Below are 17,385 nucleotides of genomic sequence, written 5' to 3' on the forward strand. Positions count from 1 at the left end.
TTCTGCTAACAGCAATGCTACTGCGGTGAGGTGGAGTCAGATGAGTAAAATAACTTACAATATGTACATCAAATGTTAATGAACTCTATCCCCTTTCCCAGAATTATTGATTTCTAGTTAATTTTTATTTTTCTTCCTTTCTTAAAAATCATAACCTTTGAAAATCATTGTTGTCTAGCTGTAATAGGCAATAGGATGGCAAGAGACTGACATTTGCTATAGTAGCAAAATAAGCATTGCACAGTAAGGATATGAAGTTCTTAAAATAGTCACTTCCTGTTGTTGATAAATTCCAGTTTATTTCAATATTAATGCTCTGTGGAAATGTATGTTTTCTTAAGGTTCCAACAAATGCTTGTCTCAAAGAATTCCACTCGTGGAGTCATCTGACATGCTGGTTTCTGTATTTCTTAATTGATCTCCAACATGTGTTGCAAGCTGCCCAAACTTGGGAGTGCTACGACCTTTCAGGATCAGCTGGATTTTTTGGTAGCTCTGGTTGTGCAGATGACCTTGCAGATGAGTTCTCTATTTCTACTGAACTTTGCCTCTGAAACAGCTCTGCCAGGTACTGCTAGACAGGCAGAACCTCAGGGATTTCAGGTCTTGGCCATCAAACTCAAATGTCACAGTGTGTTCCTTCTCTAGACGAGGTTTAGTTCTCCAGCTGAACAACACCCCATAGGAACTTCCTGCCATTCAGTGAACGCTCACTCTTGTGAGGGTCATGAGGATCAGGTAACAAACTGAGAAATTTTAAAAACACCAGTGGGAGACTATCAATATAGAACTGATTAGAAGGAGCAGCAAGTGAGAAATACAGGACTACAACCCCAAATTAGGCTGGAAGGGAAGGAGAAAGAAGGGCATTCTTCCCTTCTTCCTTCATCATTTCATGAATGAGTTTCTTTAAAGATGGGTGCCGACTTTAAAGATGTTGGTAAGAAAAACTGAGCTCTGCCAGTTGATATGTAACTGGATTGAAAATCTGTTTCATTCTTAGTGATGTTGCTAGCAAAACCAGCTTGGATATTTGTGATAACTAATACATAAAAAAGTTCTAGGTAACAATGCAAGATCAAAATAGTCTTATGATAAGCATACTGATGACATAACACATACTTTCAGTAATCAAGGTAGAATTGCACATGAGATTACCTCTCTGGTGAGAAGCCAACATGCTCCAGCAGTTATTCTGGGATCTTGTTTACACTGTCTCCATTCACAGTTCAAATCCAATAATAATAATACTTTTCTTTGAAGTGGAATTTTTTTTATAGACCATTCTCCAATGAATATGAGATTCAGACTGTCAGAAGTGCTCCTGATGAGTAGACTGGTGGAGGACATGACATCATCAAAAAATGGTAGCAGAATGGCCAAAGAGAATATAGTGAAAAATATACGACTTCTGCTTTGCCCCAACTCCAAGTAATGTTTTGAAGTGAACAGTTTTTTTGTAAGAACAATCAGTGAGAGGATAGATACTGACCAAACATAAAGTTCTGTACTGACTGCTTTGAGAGTGCAGTGTTTAGATACCTGTTGAAGAGTAAGTGGAAAAACTTGGGTTTGGTTTAACAACAACAAAGAATTAAAAGCTGTGAGTTCCACAGCTTCAGTTTTTATGGACAAAGCCGAAGAGGAGGATCTGATAGTGAACATAACTACGTACTTTAAAGATTTTTGAAGCATCTGCAGGGATTATGCAGGTGGCTCTGGCCATCGTGGGATTTTAACAGCTGCTTGCAGCATTGTTACTTGGATGGTTCCTTTGAATCAAAAGTATTTTCCATCCCTACAAAGAAAACAAATCTTTGTAACCATTACTGAAATTAAAATTGAGCATTTGTTAACATTTTGTGAAGATTATTTGTATAGCCATAAAAACATTTGGCCTGGGCACCAGGAGAAAAAAAAAAATTCAATAATGTGAACAACAGTTTTAGTAATATCCTCTATTTGAAGCCAGTAGGTTTTTGGGGATTACAGCAGTTAAAAAGGAAAATAATTATTATCTAAAGTCTGTACAAATTGTATGAAATATGCTGCAAACCCGTTCTGGTTTGGCATTCTGTCATTTCCATATGAATGCAATGTAGCCCATTTTCTGACTTAAGCACGTAAAAGCCTCTTCATATTAAGAGGGAAAATGAATGAGAAAGCAATCTTTCAGATGACTTGTAAAGCTGATTGAAGTCTAGTCTGATCAGGGAGAATTCTACTGGACAGTGTGTGCCAGTTGACTGACTCTGAAGTGTTTGCAGCTATAGACAGAGTTAACTAACATGTAATGGCCTTTGCAAACCATGCCATATGGGATGTCCATTTTTGGGCTCCTGAATTCTACAAAATGTTTTTTGAGAAGTACTGCCCATTGAGAGGTTCGAGATGGGTATGATCATGGTTACTGCAAGTAATTAGTCATGACCTCAAAGCAGGAAAAACACTGAAAATGCTTAAAGAATTGTTCCCTGTCTTCCCTTAAACCTGTTTTTCATTTCCCCTAATCCCTTGTGACACTTAAGGGCCGTTCAGAGATTTGAAGGAAGGGCCTGGAAGGTAAAAAACACAGAAGACAATCAACCACAAGAGAAAAACATTCAAATTCCTTTCTATGACAAGGTTTGTTCTGCAGTAGCGAACTAACTAACTATATATCCGATAAGCAGAAGTCAATCCCCACCTCTCCACAGGATCACAGTATTTGCATGTGGAACTCTTCAGAATGCCCAGGATTGCTTTTCTTTAAAGATGAAGCAATAGCCATGCAATAGGCTGTACCTGGGGATACCAGGTTTGGGCTTTCTGAACTGGGTGGGGCAAATTGCTCAGTGAGCCCTCTTTACCCTTTTTGCCCCGTCCCTCCCCTCACAGTTCCCCCACCCCAAGCAGCAGGGATCCTAATTGTTTGGCTAAGATTGATGTAGAGGTAGAAAGGTTAGAAACAACAAGGTGATTACCAAAGGATAAAAATAAATACTTTATTGTATAAAAATATAATCGACCAGTTTTCATGTGTAGTGTTCTTAGCTTTTTGGCTTTGCTTTGTTTAAAGTTATCATTGACAATTAATGGTTTGCAAGCCTTGGTGTTTCAAAGGAAGTATTTTCTCTTTTGAATGAACAAGATTCTATTAAATAGTGGATTTTAAAGACGATTTGAGAGTGGGCATACCAATATTTCTGACGGTTACCTTCTCTGAAGTATTTACGGTAGGTTACTCATATAAAGAGCAGTTGCATGACTAGAAAAAAAAATTACACTTAAAGTAGCCCATATTTACTGTTGTGCAGTTTTTTGTGCATTTTAGGATGAAAGATAAAGTCAACTTTCTATAACAATTTTTTTTAATTATACATTGGCTCCTAGAGAATTCTGACATTCTTCAAGTCACTGATACTCTGGTGCTTAATTTCGATTTTACAGTGTTTTACATCTATAAAGAAAGTGTAGTATACCTGTTCTACATAGAATTTTTGTTTTATTAATTAAGTAAAAAGTTTTACAAAGCGCATTGTCCCTTCTATTCAATAATAGCCATAGTGCTATATCGGCTTATCTAATTTACAGTTCAGAGGGGTGTTCTGTCCTTTGAGGATAAATGGCATTCTTATTTGGAAAATTAATTTGTCAGTGCCTTTTGATATGAAACCTGTTGTGTTTCAAGTCAGTTAGTTATATCAGGTATATTGATAAATATCTGTTAAATGAGTTTTGTAGAAAATTAAATTGATGGTATTAAATCAGAAGTATCTTGAATGTCATTACAATAGTACAGTCACAACATATTCCTGCAAGTTTAAGAGTCAACTTTTAATCCATGGTTTGCAGTGTGCAGTATTTTAATATTCCACAATTTCTCTAAGCTTAATGGAGCATTTAAGGTTTCCAGGTTCACTTTTTAATCAGTGGGAAGTGGTCCTTTGTGCATTCCAAATGACTTCATAATTTCCTAAGTCTAGTCTTCCCAGTCTGCTATTTGGTAAAAAAAAATTAAAAGGAAAATCGAAACTTTTGACCCAGGACAGAGAACCCCAGTTTATGTGTTCCCACTGTGAGTTGTGGATTGTCAGCTACTGGACTGCCTGGTGCACAGAGCTGTGATTATATAAAATAACACTGGTGTAAAAAAGCAACAGGTTTTGCCTTGATGAGGTACAGTGCGATGCGAAATTATTATTCAGTCCAAAGTCTGTGTTAGTTTTATCTTTTTTTCACAATACAGGGGAAAATATCAAAAGGAAAGCTGATAAGGAGAAACCCATTTTCAGCAACTTAAAATTCTTACAGCAGAGAAGAAAAAGCAGTGTGAATGAATGAAATGACTTGTGTTTTAATGTCAATGGAAAATAAGCATTCTGTACTTGCTGTAAGCTGTTGCAGAATGGAAACGGCCCAGCCAGTGGGATGTGATACTGCTGTTCCTCATTCCACCCTTGCTGGGCTGGGATACCAGCTCCTGCATTGCCACCCACAGGAGAGTCCAGCTGGGAATGGAGGCACAGGCCTTCCTTGTGGCATAGAGGTCCTTGCACTGCCTGCCTCTCCCCTCCCAGCCCACTGGTCGTAGCCAATTCATTCAGATCCCCTGGTTTGTCTTCCATCACGGTTTCTAGGTTATAAGTACTCCTCTTGCCTTCACAATGGCAAACAGGAACCTGACAGTGAAATGACTGGTGGTACCGTCATTGCAGATGATGTGGAACAGGAGCTGTAACCAGATATTACCTGTTTCACTCATCTCTGCAGGTTTTTAACTGAAAAGCCCCTTGGTCGTATGTGTATTCTTCCAAATACTGTGTTGCTGGTATATTATGCAAAAGATATTTAGGTAAAAAAAAAAAAAGTTTCTAACATGGGATTATATTTCAGTCCCATCAGGTTATTGAAGAAATTTGTTTTACTGAAAGACCAGTTGATTTTTCTTATGTATACAGGTATTTGTTGAAAGTACCAGGTTAATTTCTCATGAGCCTAGCACCTAAATCATTGCCCTCTGTTAAAGTTTCACTCATCTCTGAATTAATCTCTGAATTAATCTCTGAATTAAAGTTATAATACAAACTGAGATTTTTTTTCTTGCCGTATTTCCTCTGCTGAACTTTATTGCTTCATTGTCAGGTGTACCTTTGCTGTATTGTTTTCTTCAAGAAAATTTCAACCTGCTTCATTTCACCTGTCCTAGGGAACCTGCTTTGGTGGGGGGAGTTGGACTCAATGATCTCTGGAGGTCCTTTCCAACCCCTACAGTTCTGTGATTATCTGAGTGCTTCTTAATTATTATTTTTTCTTCTTTAACTCTCTTCCTAACCAGACACATTTCCTGCTGTAACCTGTAGGTATTCAATCTTTAATACCTAGTCTCTGTTTGCTTACCCGGAACGCAGAGTGTTTACCTGAATGGGTAGTCAAGGGAGTCCTTCAGTTTGATTTCTCTGTCTGAGAAGGATATAGAAGAAAATACCTGTCAAATTACTGTGCAATCTACTTAATGGGACTTTTACGTTTGTCACTTACACGAGTATATTTGAACATCTGCTTCCATATCTATTATTTACACTTTTAACAAAGTATGTTGGCTGCTAGAGGTGTTTTTATGATCTGTATTGGGTAGGGTGGGTTTAGTTTTGAAATAGCACTTTGTCAGAAATAAGCTGAAGTTCCCGGCTTTGTAACTCATAATACTGGGCTGTAGTTTATCTGAGGTAGAGTCATATCAGATGATATATGTACATGAGAGAAACAATGCCCCATTTTTAATTGCGTTTAGAATTTAAAATTTTGAGAAAGTGTTACAACAGAGGCTGCCTTAAGTAATGATTTATTCATATGTTAAGTTGGATTTTTAATTTAAACAAATGCAGAATATGGAGTCTATATTACTGTGTGAGAGAACAACGCATAGTAGTACTGGATTCTTGAAATCCATCAACTATACAACTTGCTGACATTGATATCAAAGCAGAATAAGGCTGCTTTTACAGCTAGGAGACTTCAAGGGCACTGGAATGGAAAAAGTAGATCAGAAAATGCTGCTTTGTCTTGTTTCTTGACCAGAAGGAATAAAGCTCTAATAAGAAATGGGTCTGAAAAAAAGGTTCTTTTTTTATGTTGGGTTGTAAACTAATGATAACCATACCACAAGTCAAGATTTTCTTACAAAGTTATTTTAATTTAAAAAAAAGTGTATGAGGAGTGCAAGTTCTTCATGCATCCTTTGCAAAGACTACTAAACTCATTTCAAATACGAAACAGTTCTGCAAAATTGATGTTCATGGATGATAAAAGCTTTACATTAGTGTTCAGTTAAAATCATACTTATCATAACACATTATGTTTTTTCTTTCTTTTGTTTTAGCTATGGATGCAGATGTGAAGAAAGAAACTCTTTCATCTGTGCATCAGCTTGGTGTTGAAATGACAGTCAGGTACGTCGTATTAAAATATTTCCCTAGAGTATTTCTAGAATTTGTTTGATTTTCGTGGACTGACTTTAATGATATTTAATCCATCAACTCAGTGCTTTATACCATTTAAATCCAAAGATCATCTTTAAGAAAATTAATTTTAACTTTGAAAATGAAAAAGGTATTAGTACATAATTAAATTATCTTTACAGATTATATAGGTTATTATCCTTTATTGTTGTAAAGGTTAATTGTAACTTGTTAGTAAGACTTACTGTAAAATTACATTATCCTGAGTTATGTGGCTTTTTTCCCTCACATTACTTCTCTAAATGATTCTGTTTAGCTAAGCTTAGTTACATGCCATTTAAACATTTTATTTGGCTGGTAATTTGCAGAGCTGTGATGAAGGAAAAGTTAATGTGTTTATACCTCCCCAGATTGTTATCTTTAGCATTAATATTTAAAGTCTGATGCTGATAATTGCATGTACTTAGATGGAATTCTAAATACATATGTGAAGAAAATGAGTCATGTGTTAGAGTCCTTGCTCTTCACCACCACCAGTCTCTAAAACGGAACTAAAAGGAATGTAGATGACGAATTGCAACACTGAGTAGCAGATGTTTGGTGTGGAACCTTCTTAGATAAAGTATTGCTGGTTTTATTAAATCTATTTATGCATTTGTGATGAACACCACTATGACAGCTTAACTATCACAGGCCAAGTAAATATGAGTTCTTGTTTTTTAGGAATTTAAAAAAAAAACCCAGTTAAACATTAAACAGTTCTGGATTTTAATTTTTTGTGCTAGATATGGAAAACATCTAAACTTGCTAAAAGACCACGCTGAAAATGGGCTGTGCTTTGTGTTAATAAATTGTGAGAAATTTCTGAAACAACAGCAAAGAACTGTGGTATCTTCACTTTGTATCCTTTCTTGATGGCAGAGATTGTACTGCCTGAAAACACCAGGAGAATTTGAACTCGTAAGTTTGGTCTTCTGACGATGGTATAGTTGTTCAGTATGGGAGGGGGGAAAAAAAGAAGGTGCTTCTACTTGGAATTTTCCTGAAGTTAACTGCACATGCCATGCACTCAAGAAAAACTTCACTCTTTTATTCCCATACTTCTGATATAAAAAAAGGGTCTCATTCATTTCAGTCACAACTGTTCTGGAGTAGGATCACATCTTTTTGTATGTGATAAAGTGTCTAGAGCAATGCACGAGTATTTTTGATACTCCTACCTTACCAACATTGTTGATGGTGTTGCCCATGTAACAATGTGTGGCTGCAATGTGATCTACAGGAATGTAGCCATGGTTTTTGACTTGATTTGGCTTGGCTGCTCATGGACCAGAACACAGCAGCGCGTAGGGAAAACAGCATAAATTGTTCCTCCTCTTTCAGTTTGGGGGGCAGCTGTGCCTCAAGAAGCAGCCTTCTGTGCAGCAGTACTCCCCTTGCCCTGCTCCAACAAACCAGCTCCTGCCTCTGTGTGTGTGGGTTTGGGGAGGAGAAGGAGGAGGAGGGCAGCGAGGAGATACCTGGCTGAATTCCTTAACCTTCTCACACAGGCTGCTTGCAGGAGCGCTGTGCTGGCTACGACTGGTTTGCATCTTCGGTCTTCCTCATGATGTCAGGGGATGGGGAGAAGACACTGACCTTTCTTCAGCGATTTTCACGTCTTCTTGTTTCAGCATTTCTCTGGCTGCCACGACTGCATTTATCTGTAAGAACCTAAAAGCTGTTTCTCTCTGAAATGCAGCTTTGAAAGTTTTTAGAGGAGGCTTTATCAATTTCCTTAGTTTTGGGTAGTGGCTTGTTGGGGTTTTTTTAATGCTTTAAGTTCTCATTAAAGCCCTTTAACTGAATACATGACCCTGAAAAATTCTTTGAGAATTATATGCTCAAATGTTTATTTAAAAGTAGTGGAATAAATGGTGGTCTGATAGTAGAGGCAATGCTATTGAATTTTAAAGCTGGCAAGAAAATAAACTTTGTTAGTGGCATTTAATTTTGTGTGCAGGCTGCAATACCATTGAAAGACCTTTTCTTCATTTTTAGAGTGTGCAAATCCATCCTTTTGAATTTTTTTAGTAAAACAGTTTTAAAATTTACTGAATGTGTAAATACTGAATGCTTGGCAGAGTTAAATAATTAGAATTTTGGGTGAGGTTTGTAGTGTAAGAAACATCATCATGCCCATTTCTACTAGATGTGGTTCCATCTATTTAAGGTAAAACCCCTTCAGTTTGATTTTGTATGTTGTCCTGATGGCTTAAATGTTTTGACCATAAACAACTGTAGCCTTTACTAGAGACATCTAGGGTATAAGAAACGCAGACTAGATGCTGAACCTCTTCTGCATGCATACCTCTGTATTGGCATGAGTTGGTTTGTCTTTTCACCAGAAGTGACCGTGTTGGCACACTCTCAGCAGTGAGTCCAGCCCTCAGATTGTTCTGACTGGATGAAATGTGGTTTTGTTGTGTAAATATCATTGTGATGAACATCCTCAGTGCCAAGAACTTATGTGGTGCTGTCCGTACAAGAGCTGGTCAGCACTGAAAGCAGGGTGCTGCTGTGCTAATGTTCGTTCTCAATACCCAAATGATTTCTGTTTCATAGTGTATCTTTCAGAAAAAAGGAAAAAAAATCCGTAATCAACCTATTTGCATAACTTTTAGAGAAGGTAAACTAAACTAAAATGTCAAAACACGAATTAGGAAATCCGGCCATTGGATTGTGATGCTCAGGAAGGGGGAAGATGCCAAAGGATGCACTTTGACCTTCTAGCTTCCTTACCGCAAACCAAACCACTGACATCCAGAGCTTTCCATACTGATCCTTTTGCTGCACAGAGTCAGTGATGCCAGCCACACATGCTGCAAGAAACAAGCACACAGAAAACAACTACAAATACCATGGAAGTTCTGCTTTTACACCAGTAAAAGGGAAAAAAAAATCCAATAGAAATTAGTCTTTTTTTTTTTCTTTTGTTTAAAGTGTAACAATGGTTTCTCTGTTCCTGTTTTGACAGTTAAATCTTACATGCAAAAACTTAGATTGCTAATGCAGAGGAATAGTCAGGATATATGTTTTGTATATATGTGTGTATGTGTGTATATATAATAATGGTTTCTAACTTTTAATTTTCTTTAGTTTAACTACATGTTTTTCCTGATGGTGGCGCTGGCTTTTCTGTTTATTCCCTGTCTTTAAAATAATCAGGATGACTTATCATAGAAATAAATGTGTATAATTTTATGTATTAGTCTCAGCAAAGTATTTAAAAAAACCCCACATTATTGTAGTCTGTAATCCTTTTCCTAAAGCTGCTGTTGTTGTTGTTGTTGATCAGATCCACCTGCCTGCTACCACAGTGGAGTCTGGGATCCATCCTGTCTATTTTTGCAGTGCTCACCACATTGAAATGTTGCTGAAAGCTGAGTTGCCACTTGTCTCTTCAGCCTTTCACATGTCTGGCTTCACTCCGTCCCAGGTAACTGAGGAAAGTGTGTCAAAGCATCATCAGCTTTTTTACTTAAATCCACAAAATCAAGGTCGTTCAGGAACTATTGTGTTGGATTTTTTTTTCTCTATAGCACTTGCATGGTGATTAGGAAGCAGATGGAGGGATAGTATTGAATGCATAGTGACTTAAGAGCATCAGGGAATAGAAAGCAACGGACTTTGGTGGAGGAATGACAGTATTCTGCTATGTACCAGTGACCTTCCATTATGTGTTCATGCAGAAAACGTGATAAAAATAATATATATTTAAACCTCAGATTTATCATTAAAAATAAATAGAATAACTGGAATAATTTTAAACTTTTCCGTAGGAGGGAAATGAATAATATGGGATATGTGTGTGATAGGAAGCAGTTAGGTGATATTAGAGCAAAATTAATTTTCTATGAGCTGCCATAAATATTACAATCCATTGCCATTCTTCTACATGAAAGAGATGTTACTAAAGAAGAATATCCATAGTGTTTTTACATACTTACTGCAATTGTTTGGTAATGTGTATGGAGCATTGTTTCTAAAGGCTATGGTCCTGATTAAGATTAAAGAGCTTTGTGCAGTGATGAATTAGATTGCTGATGCTTATGACCTCTCACCACAGTTAAGAAAGTTATTGCTGACAAAATTTTTTTCATTTGTTTGGGGGATATTTTTATTTTTATTTAATGAAATACGACTGGTGGGTGCCACTGTGCCTTCTGTGTCATTTTGCAGTCCTGCTGCAGGATGAAAACCAAACAAGCCCTGAACTGAGAAAGTGACTGTGATGTATATAAGTGTGATGCTTGTGTGCATCAATACCTGAAATCAGATCGAATGCCAGAGTATGATTGCTGTCATCTAATTAGAATCTTGGTATTTCTGCTGCTGCATGTTTTTAAACACTTTAGGGACTGATCAGCAGAAAATGTGTGGTCTAGAACTAAATGGAAAGTTCTGTACAGATCTGAATACATCATGATTTCAACCTGGAAAAAGGAGTCGCTAAGTGTGTTCCATAGCCACTTGGTTAAATGAAAATGTCTCTTAGGTTAGGGCCTGATGTTCATTTATGAGGCAAAGAACTAGGTTAATTTAAAGAAAAATCCCCATTAAGCACATCTTCCTCACCCTCATTACACTCCAGCCCACTAAAAAAAAAACCTTCAAAAATCACCTTCACTCTTATGGGACTGTGAGTTTCAAGGCTTGCTGCCAGGAGCTGCCAGAATACACCCAGACCAGTGAGATGACATCTGCAGGGGTTATGTCTGGCAGAACTCACCAGAAGTCTGGTCAGAGCCTGTGATTTTAAAAATGGTCTTTCTTGGCTTCTTTTGTAATTGATCCCTTCACTTTTGTAAGTAGGGTGATGCTACAGGAAAAAGGTCTGCATTGTGGGAAAGTTAAGAGATTCAGCTGATGGGTTATGACTGGATGTCTACAGCAATTTAATTATATATACTTTCATTCTCACCTAGATTTGTCTGCAATGGATAACTCAGTGTTTCTGGAATTACATGGACTGGAGTGAGATCTGTCACTACATTGCTATATGCATCTTCCTGGGTCCCGATTATCAAATATACATGTGTATTTCTGTGTTCAAACACCTACAGCAAGACATCCTGAAGCACACTGAAGCCCAGGATCTCCAAGTTTTTCTTAAAGTGAGGGATTATTTTTTAATTTTTAATTAGTGAGGGGAAGCAAATCTCCCAGTACTGAAAGTACCTATGTTACTTCACCTGAAGCTCTTACTGAACTTCTCTTGATTTTCAATGAGTGAAATAATGCTTTAGTTTTATTTACTTCCTGGCAGGAAATTCTGGTATAGTGTTTTCCAGAGAAGAGTTCTCCTGCTTTTTGTCCTGATCAGTTTCCTTTGTATGCAGAGTAAAAAGCCACCTTAAGCCATGAGGGCATTTAATTCAGTTCCCTGCGTGACCCTGTTGGTGTTTAGCCCTGGCTGGCAACTGAGCCTCCCACAGCTGCTTCCCTGTGAGACAACTCGTAGGTTGAGATAAAAAATGTTTAATAGGACAAACAAAAAAGGATGATGAGAATGATAAAAATAATATATACAAACCAAGTGATGAACAGTGCAATTTCTCGCCACCCAAAGTGGATGCTGCAGGAAGTCCCCAGCTGCCACACCTCTCAGGCCACCCCCAGCTATAAATGGAACATGGCATTGTATGGTATGGAATATCTCTTTGGCCAGTTTGGGTCAGCTGTCCTAGCTTTGTCCCCTCCCTGTTTCTTGGGTGCCCCTGGCCTGCTCTTTAGCAGGGCAGCATAAGATGAAAAGTCCACGACTACAACAACTAAAACATCAGCCTGTTATCGATATTTCTCATCCTCATTCCCAAATGGGGCATTCTGTCAGCTGCCAGAAGAAAATTTAATGCTACCCCTGCTGAAAACAAGACAGGCCCCAATCTCATTCAAGTACCTGTTCTCCAGAAAGCGGGTTTATGCAGTGGTGTCCTACTGAAGCTTGAAGACGTTGCAGCACAAAGCTCAGTGAGCTGATATTTTGGACAGATTCCAATTACTACATTATCAGCCTCATAATTTCATATTTTTTGCCATATTTTAAATTACATTTTTGGTTTGGATTTTTTTTTTTCCTCAGAGTACTGCTCAGCTATAGCTACAGTCATGTATAGATGCAAGTATTTGACTCTTCTCTGCAGCATTTCTGCTTTTTTCTCTGGGTTTTTTTCCCTCCAGTCAAAATTCTTTTGAGTGCTATATGTCTGCATCTTAATCTGACCTAACAAACTAGTTTTCTGACTATTCTGCATCCAACTTACATGTTCTTGAATAGGAATAACACCAGATCAAGAACTTTCCTTGAAAACATTTGCTATGTAGTGAATTGTTTTGTTTGACTTGTTTTTAGTCAATGAAGCTTAAAAACTACTTCATCTTGATGGCATTATTGGGATACTTCACATAAATTATAGCAGAGAGAATGTATATATTGTCACCTGTGGTATAAACAGGCTGAAGAGTTTACATGGTACAGCTCAGCTAAGGAGAAATCCTGTATAGCATTGGTGCACTACTGGAGTATTTGCAATTCACCGAGTTGATCATGTACTTAAACTGTACACTTGCTTTTCATACTCTGTCAGTGCAGTCACTCCGTTTCAGCTACACCAGGGGCTTTGTGTGAGGTCACTTGGGTTTAATACTTGCAGAAGTGCTAATCAGCTGCCCTTTTATTGAAACAGCCAAATTCAGTTCCAAGATTCAGCTTATATCACAGCACAACATTCACAAGCTTAAATTGCTGTGATGGAGTGATTCTCATACAAGTGAAAGCATAAACTATTCTAAGAACATAATTCTAGTTAAGAAAAAATCCCAGCCATCAATGAACGTTGCATATTCATTTTATATTTACATATAATGTCATATATTGAAGTTCATACTAGCTGTGGTCATTTGCTATACGAACAAGTCCTTCTACCTATTTTCCTTCCAAGAGCCAATGGTACTTTCTCCCTGGCTTCTTACATGCCTTATAATTGTCATGAAAAGATGATGATTTGACAGCAGTCTGCCTTTGCTGGTATTATTTAGTAAGTGTTTCCAGCTAGCTGTTAAATTTTTTTAAAAAATAATTTGTCCTTAAAATATGAAATATACTTTCATTTGCACACAAAAATAAAGAAGGGGTTTTTTTTTGGCAGGGGGCTTTGAACTAGATGATCCTTGAGGTCCCTTCCAAACCAAGCCAATATGTGATTATCCAATTCTATGAAGTTGGAGACAACTTTGCTGTCAATTCAGACAACATTATGCCTGGCACTTAAAACAATTCACTCGTTCAATGTGTCCTTCTAAAAAAAACCCCACAAATGATAACCCATCAAAGGGACCATCTTCTATTACTCTACAATTTGCCTTTCCTCTTTTCCAAGAGGAAAGCGGAAGTAATGATTTGCCCATGAATACTTTTTCCCTTTTTCTGATTGTTCCTGCTCTCTGGGATGGATTACAAACAGCTATTAACCCTTTGAGATAACTTGTTCATCACATTCTCCAAAAATGAGACTAACAACTGAAAAAACTATTTGTTAAAAAGCCTTCAATTAGGAAGAACTGTCTGGAAGCAGAGATTACCAATCCTTTATTTTTAAATGAGATGTAATAAAATGTGTGTATTTTTTTAAATACCTAGGCTGTGACAAGGGGAACAAAATGAGCTCTATTTACCAGCCTGGAATTCATTAAATTTGAGTTGTGCATCTTATTTTTTTTCCTAACTAACAAGTATTTTCTGCATTTGTGCAGGAAGAAGCACTCCATGGATTTCGAGTGAGTGCCTATTTGGAATATATGGAAAGCTTGGAGGCAATCTACAGACCTATGCTGCTGAAAGACATGAGGAACATTAGATTGTAGAATACATAGCTGAAGCACACAAGCACCTTGTATTCCAGTTCTGGTTACATCCTTCAAAAGGGTGCTGATTGATCGATACATCAGTCTCACCAGAAAGAAGTCAGGCTGTGTAACTGTACATACTGTACAAAAAGATGAGTTTTTTTCAGAATATAGTTTTTCCAAAAGGACTTTATCTAAATATGATAACCTAAAATACCACATTTTCCCCTACAGTCTTTATGCACAGCCTCACTTTTTATTGGCAGAAGGAAGCTTGGGAACCCACCTGTAGGATGCTGCATTGTCTTCCTTAGAACATAAGTCTTCCTTATAAAGCCTTGAACCTGCTCCCAAGTCATTGCATTGTTGTTGCCTTCTTGTAGCACAGTCCTGAGACCTTTGTATTTTGCCAGAGTCTGATAAAGTGATTTTTCTTAGAAACAACTGGTAGTGTGTGTTCACCTGTGTGAAAAATCAACTAATGAAGAACAAACTCCTTGTACAGAGCTGTTCTGATTTTTTGGGTAATTGTTGCATTACTTCAGTTTAGAGGGACGTGCCCTGTTCCTGCAGTTGCCCTCAAAGAGGTTTCTGGTCTAGATAATCATTTTGCATAGAAAGTAGGTAAATTGCCTTATACATTGAAATATCAGCCCCTAGGTACCCTGATGCTTCCAGTGACATTGCTCCTTTATCAGGTGAAACAGGATACAGCTTCTCTAGGAAGAAGTTACTTACCTGTATTCTCAGATGCTGTGAAGTGGTCAGCACAATGGGGCAGGTCCCTGCTGTGGCTAGTTTAATAACTGAGCAGCGTTAAGTTCCCCAAATGCATTTGAGCTATGTAGGCAACATTACCAGGTGATGTTACACAGGGAAAGTTACTTGGTTAAAGAAGCAGGGAAAATAATACTGTGCTTTATCAACACCTGCTGGAATGTTTTCTTTACAGAATGCCTGGGGTCTCAACATGCTGTCACGTGACTTTGTGATATAATAAATGTTTTCAAAGTCCATCAGAAGCTACTAATAATTTAAACTTACCCAATATCGTTGCCACACTTTCCTGTGAGACAAACTTAACATTACTGCAAAGTTCTTGAAAAACAGCTTCACTGGATAAAATGAACGTGTGAGCATATACACACAAAGTCAGAGGATAGAACCTGCAGTTGGAATCTCTGTAATTATACACAACCTGAGAGTGAGCAGCACTGACAAAGGTTTTGCCACTAATTTCTATTTTCCTGACAGTGCATTTCATAAGTTCACAGGTTTTGCTTTTTTTCCTGTCTAGAGAAAAAGTGTTTTAAATATTTTTGGACTTCTGTGAACTGTTAATAAAAGAGGCTGGCAAGCATGAGCAAAGAATTATGACAACTGATAGAACCAAGTACTTGCTTGACACGGAGGTCAAAGAATGGCAAGACTTCCATAAAAACTGTTCTTTTAACCTTAATACCAGTCTCTTTTTTTTAAAAAATTAAATTTGGGGTTTTTTTTGGCATAAATCTCAAAGTAACCAAATGACAAACACCCAGGGGTGTTTAAACTAGTATATATGTGTTTGTAAAATTCTCTACACTTTTAAAGAGGCCAAGGTTGATTAAGGTACCAATCACAATGTCAGTAACTTTGTTAGCAGCAAATACTTGTCAAGAAAAGTAGCTCGTAATGCCAGGCTAGACTCCTGCCATCCAAACAGCCCCCACTTTGTATTTCCTCACCTCCCCCAAAAGAAGAGAGAGAGGCACTGCAGAGCTGACCCTTAAATACCAATGATTTTGATCAATATTGCATCAAGTTGATGCAAGGAGGCAACAGCACACAACGATCAGGGCGGATTGAATACTAATACAAAGCGAACAGCCCAAGTACCCAGTGCTGTTCTTGAGCAAAGCAGTGCTTATGTCCCCTCCAGCAATTCAGTCAGCTGCAAAACAGCTCCAGTTTCATGCAGTTCATGTAGGTGCTGGGATAATTAATTAGAGAATGTCTGTAAAACATCTAGTGCCTGGAAACTCTGTGCCCAGCTAAATCTTAATTCTTGATAGTAATATAAAAATTCCGCTGTGCCATATGACTGAAATGGGATGCTGACAGGTTACAGGCAGACTGGAAGAGAGCTTGAAGTGAGGTAGTCAGGGGAACCAATGGCATCTTCTTTAGATCAATGACAGTGTAAAAAACAAATCACAGGTATCCAAAGACATGCTCACATGGTAGATTACCTCAGGTTTGAGGACTCCCTCATCCAGCCTTGCTGGCTGATATATAAATTTCTCCCTTGACCCAGCTCCCCATTTTCTTTCAGGGAACTAAAGCCTACTGAGATGTAGACATTGGCAGTTTCTAAATCTATTTTTTTCTTGTTGCTTCTTCCAGCTGCTTCCCTGCTTTTCATCTTGATTCTATTTCCCTCTCTCAGGCTTTTTCTCTCTCATTTTCAGCAGTCTCATTGTTCCCAATGACAGTCTGAGCACTAAAAGATAAGAGGTGTATCCTTCCTCATACTTACACGTTACTTATAATAAACATAATGGGACAAAACCAAATCAAACCAAACCCCACTAAATAACCCCACACACTGTTGAAAAAAGCCCAGGAAGCCAGTTTCCCACTGTTTTAAAGTTGCTTAACTCAATCACTGGGCCAACAGGTAAACAGTCTCAGCTTCTCTAAAACATTTTTGTATGGTCTTTAAGTAACTTCTAGCTAATCCCTAGCAATATTCCATTAATTTCAAAAGGAGCTATGGTTGAGTGATGTTAAAAGACCCCCATTAAATAGGCTGAGTGTCATTATAACATTAGCAACATGAAATCACAATGTGGAATAGAAGCAGAAGCACTTGGCATTGAGAAGGGAGTCAGAAAAAGGCAGACTGCAGACAGAGCTGGGGTGGCATGTAAGGCACAGTAGCTGCACTGCTATTTTGCCACCTCCAGCATGAGAATCATCCTCAACTGCTTGTCAAGGTAGTACCAGTGAACACGTATTTGGTTCAATCATTTGCATTTTTGATACAGGGATTTTGTTTCAAGAGCAACAAGAAGAA

The 17,385-nt window shown here is 37.9% G+C and overlaps 1 protein-coding gene across 1 annotated transcript in view; it reads left to right on the forward strand.

The window, feature by feature from the left end:
- TBC1D32 (TBC1 domain family member 32) overlaps positions 1-15,289 on the forward strand; it is a gene marked incomplete at its 5' end in the record, with an annotated part of 77,275 nt that extends 61,986 nt beyond the window's left edge. The window contains 6 exons of the mRNA XM_084261432.1: positions 6,362-6,431; positions 7,226-7,341; positions 7,991-8,145; positions 9,778-9,918; positions 11,408-11,596; positions 14,235-15,289. Of these exons, the coding sequence (XP_084117558.1) occupies positions 6,362-6,431; positions 7,226-7,341; positions 7,991-8,145; positions 9,778-9,918; positions 11,408-11,596; positions 14,235-14,345 (782 nt within the window). The 3' untranslated portion in view covers positions 14,346-15,289. The remainder of the gene's footprint in view (positions 1-6,361; positions 6,432-7,225; positions 7,342-7,990; positions 8,146-9,777; positions 9,919-11,407; positions 11,597-14,234) is intronic.
- Between the last annotated feature and the right edge of the window lie 2,096 nt (positions 15,290-17,385).

This window comes from Gallinula chloropus (assembly GCF_964237585.1).
Source record: "Gallinula chloropus genome assembly, chromosome: 3".
Taxonomy (NCBI): Eukaryota; Metazoa; Chordata; class Aves; order Gruiformes; family Rallidae; genus Gallinula; species Gallinula chloropus.